We start from the raw sequence: 2500 nt of genomic DNA on the forward strand, positions 1-2500 counted from the left end.
GCACAAGTAATCAGTAGTAGACTAGCCCCATTAAACACTCCAGCAGCAGTTCATATGGCAGCAGCCTCACTGACTGTGTTAACAGTGAGCCCCAGTGACATTCATAACGTATTTTACTGAGAAGAGCTTTTAAGATTGAAAAGCATGGTATCTTGAGGTTTAGGAGCCGAGCGGGGTTGGTTAGGCTGAGACACTGGCGATCCCAAATGGCACCCTATTCCTACGTAGTGCACTACTTTTGACCGGAGCCCTATGGGAGAGTCTATTTGCTGTGTGCCCTGGTCAAAAGTAGTGCACTACATAGGGAATAGGGGGCCTATTTGGGACGCAGCGCTGAAGTCTGATTGGACAGTGGGGTCTGTGATTCAGAACAGAGCAGACAGAGATTTGCCCCTGTGTGGGGGTCTGTGATTCAGAACAGAGCAGACAGAGCTTTGCCCTGTGTGGGGGTCTGTGATTCAGAACAGAGCAGACAGGAGATTTGCCCCTGTGTGGGGGTCTGTGATTCAGAACAGAGCAGACAGAGCTTTGCCCCTGTGTGTGGGGTCCTGGGTATTTACAACTGGAGCTGGCCCGAGCTGAACTGGGAACCATGATGGCTTCTCTGGGATCGTATCCTAACCTAGCAGAGACCAGAGAAGCAGAGAATAACTACAACCAAGCTCTATACAAGCTCTGTCCACAACACAATACCTGCTTTTCAGCTGGGAAGGAAATACCTACACACACTGACACACAGTTGTTTTTCTCAGCAGACAGTGTCTCTGTAAAGTCTCAGCAGACTGTGTCTCTGTAAAGTCTCAGCAGACTGTGTTCTGTAAAGTCTCAGCAGACTGTGTCTCTGTAGAGTCTCAGCAGACTGTGTCTCCTGTAAAGTCTCAGCAGACTGTAGTCTCTGTAAAGTCTCCAGCAGACTGTGTCTCTGTAAAGTCTCAGCAGACCGTGTTCTGTAAAGTCTCAGCAGACTGTGTCTCTGTAAAGTCTCAGCAGACTGTGTCTCTGTAAAGTCTCAGCAGACTGTGTCTCTGTAGAGTCTCAGCAGAGCGTGTCTCTGTAAAGTCTCAGCAGACCATGTCTCTGTAAAGTCTCAGCAGACTGTGTCTCTGTAAAGTCTCAAACAGACACATACTGTACCAGCTCAAGGGAGGGCCAGCTTGTTTCTCTAGAGCTCTCCTGTTGGGCTGCTAGTAAACACCTCTCTTGATTTGGGTGATGAGAGATCTGATGTTTCCATTGAGTGTCATTGTTGTCTGTGGGTCTGTTGCCATAGTTTGAGTTCTGGGCTGGACTTTTCCACAACATGTCCTTCCAAGATCTGTGTGTTCAGAAGCTGTAATTTTGGTTTTCGAATAATCACAGGGTATCTCAGATAAAAGCTCCTATATATATGTGTGTTCCAGTGTGTTTCTGACCAAAGTGGGAGGAAAACATGGTAAAATATGTTGTGAATGCTCAGCATTAAAACAGATTTAAACTATTCAAGATGCCGTTATTATCCATGAAGGAAACAACACTAACTGCTTTTCAGCCACATTCATACGACTAACGTCTCACTGGTTGAAAATAAAACAAAAACAGGCCACTTTGTCTTATTATTATTATTATTTTTAAAGTATTTTTACCATCTACAGTCTCAATATTACTGTATTTTAAACCCATGAGTGTATCCTCCCATCATATTTAATAACAGTCTACATTTGTAGAGGAGACAGTGTGATTAGCACCAAAATACACATAGTAACTACATCATTAACATCAGAGTCATGACATACACTGTATATCCAGCAGTATGTGGACAAATGAGTGGACTTTGCTGTTTCAACCACAGGTGTATAAAATCCAGCACACAGACATGCAATCTGCATAGACAAACATTGGCAGTAGAATGGCCTTACTGAAGAGCTCAGTGACTTTCAACCTGGCACAGTCATAGGATGCCACCCGTCCAACAAGTCAGTTCGTCAAATTTCTGTCCTGCTAGAGCTGCCCGTTAACTGTCAGTGCTGTTATTGTGAAGTGGAAACGTCTAGGAGCAACAATGGTTCAGCCAGCGAAGTGGTAGGCCACACAAGCGTAGTGCTTAAAATTAGTCTGTACTCGGTTGCAGCACTCAGTACCAAGTTCCAAATGCCTCTGGAAGCAACGTCAGCACTAGAACTGTTTGTCGGGAGCTTCATGAAATGGGTTTTCATCGCTGAGCATCTGGCAGTTCGACAGACAAATCTGTGTTTGGTGGATGCCAGGAGAATGCTAACAGCCCCAATGCATAGTGCCAACTGTAATGTTTGGTGGAGGAGGAATTGGGCTAGGCCCTTTGTTCCAGTGAAGTGAAATCTTAACGCTACAGCATACAATGAAATTCTAGACAGTTCTGTGCTTCCAACATTGTGGCAACAGTTTGGGGAAGGATCTTTCCTGTTTCAGCATGACAATGCCCCTGTGCACAAAGCGAGGTTAATACATCATTTTTTTGTTGAGATCGGTGTGAAAGAACTTGACT

The 2500-nt window shown here is 45.0% G+C and overlaps 1 protein-coding gene across 1 annotated transcript in view; it reads left to right on the plus strand.

Annotated features, from left to right (window-relative positions):
- The window catches only part of LOC135566814 (low-density lipoprotein receptor-related protein 1-like), a gene marked incomplete at its 3' end in the record, with an annotated part of 22958 nt that overhangs the window by 1636 nt on the left and 18822 nt on the right, over window positions 1-2500 (plus strand). The window contains exon 2 of the mRNA XM_065014415.1: window positions 824-1001. Coding sequence (XP_064870487.1) covers window positions 824-1001 — 178 coding nt within the window. The remainder of the gene's footprint in view (window positions 1-823; window positions 1002-2500) is intronic.

The sequence above is a fragment of the Oncorhynchus nerka genome, unplaced genomic scaffold (genome assembly GCF_034236695.1).
Source record: "Oncorhynchus nerka isolate Pitt River unplaced genomic scaffold, Oner_Uvic_2.0 unplaced_scaffold_28___fragment_2___debris, whole genome shotgun sequence".
In the NCBI taxonomy this organism is placed as follows: Eukaryota; Metazoa; Chordata; class Actinopteri; order Salmoniformes; family Salmonidae; genus Oncorhynchus; species Oncorhynchus nerka.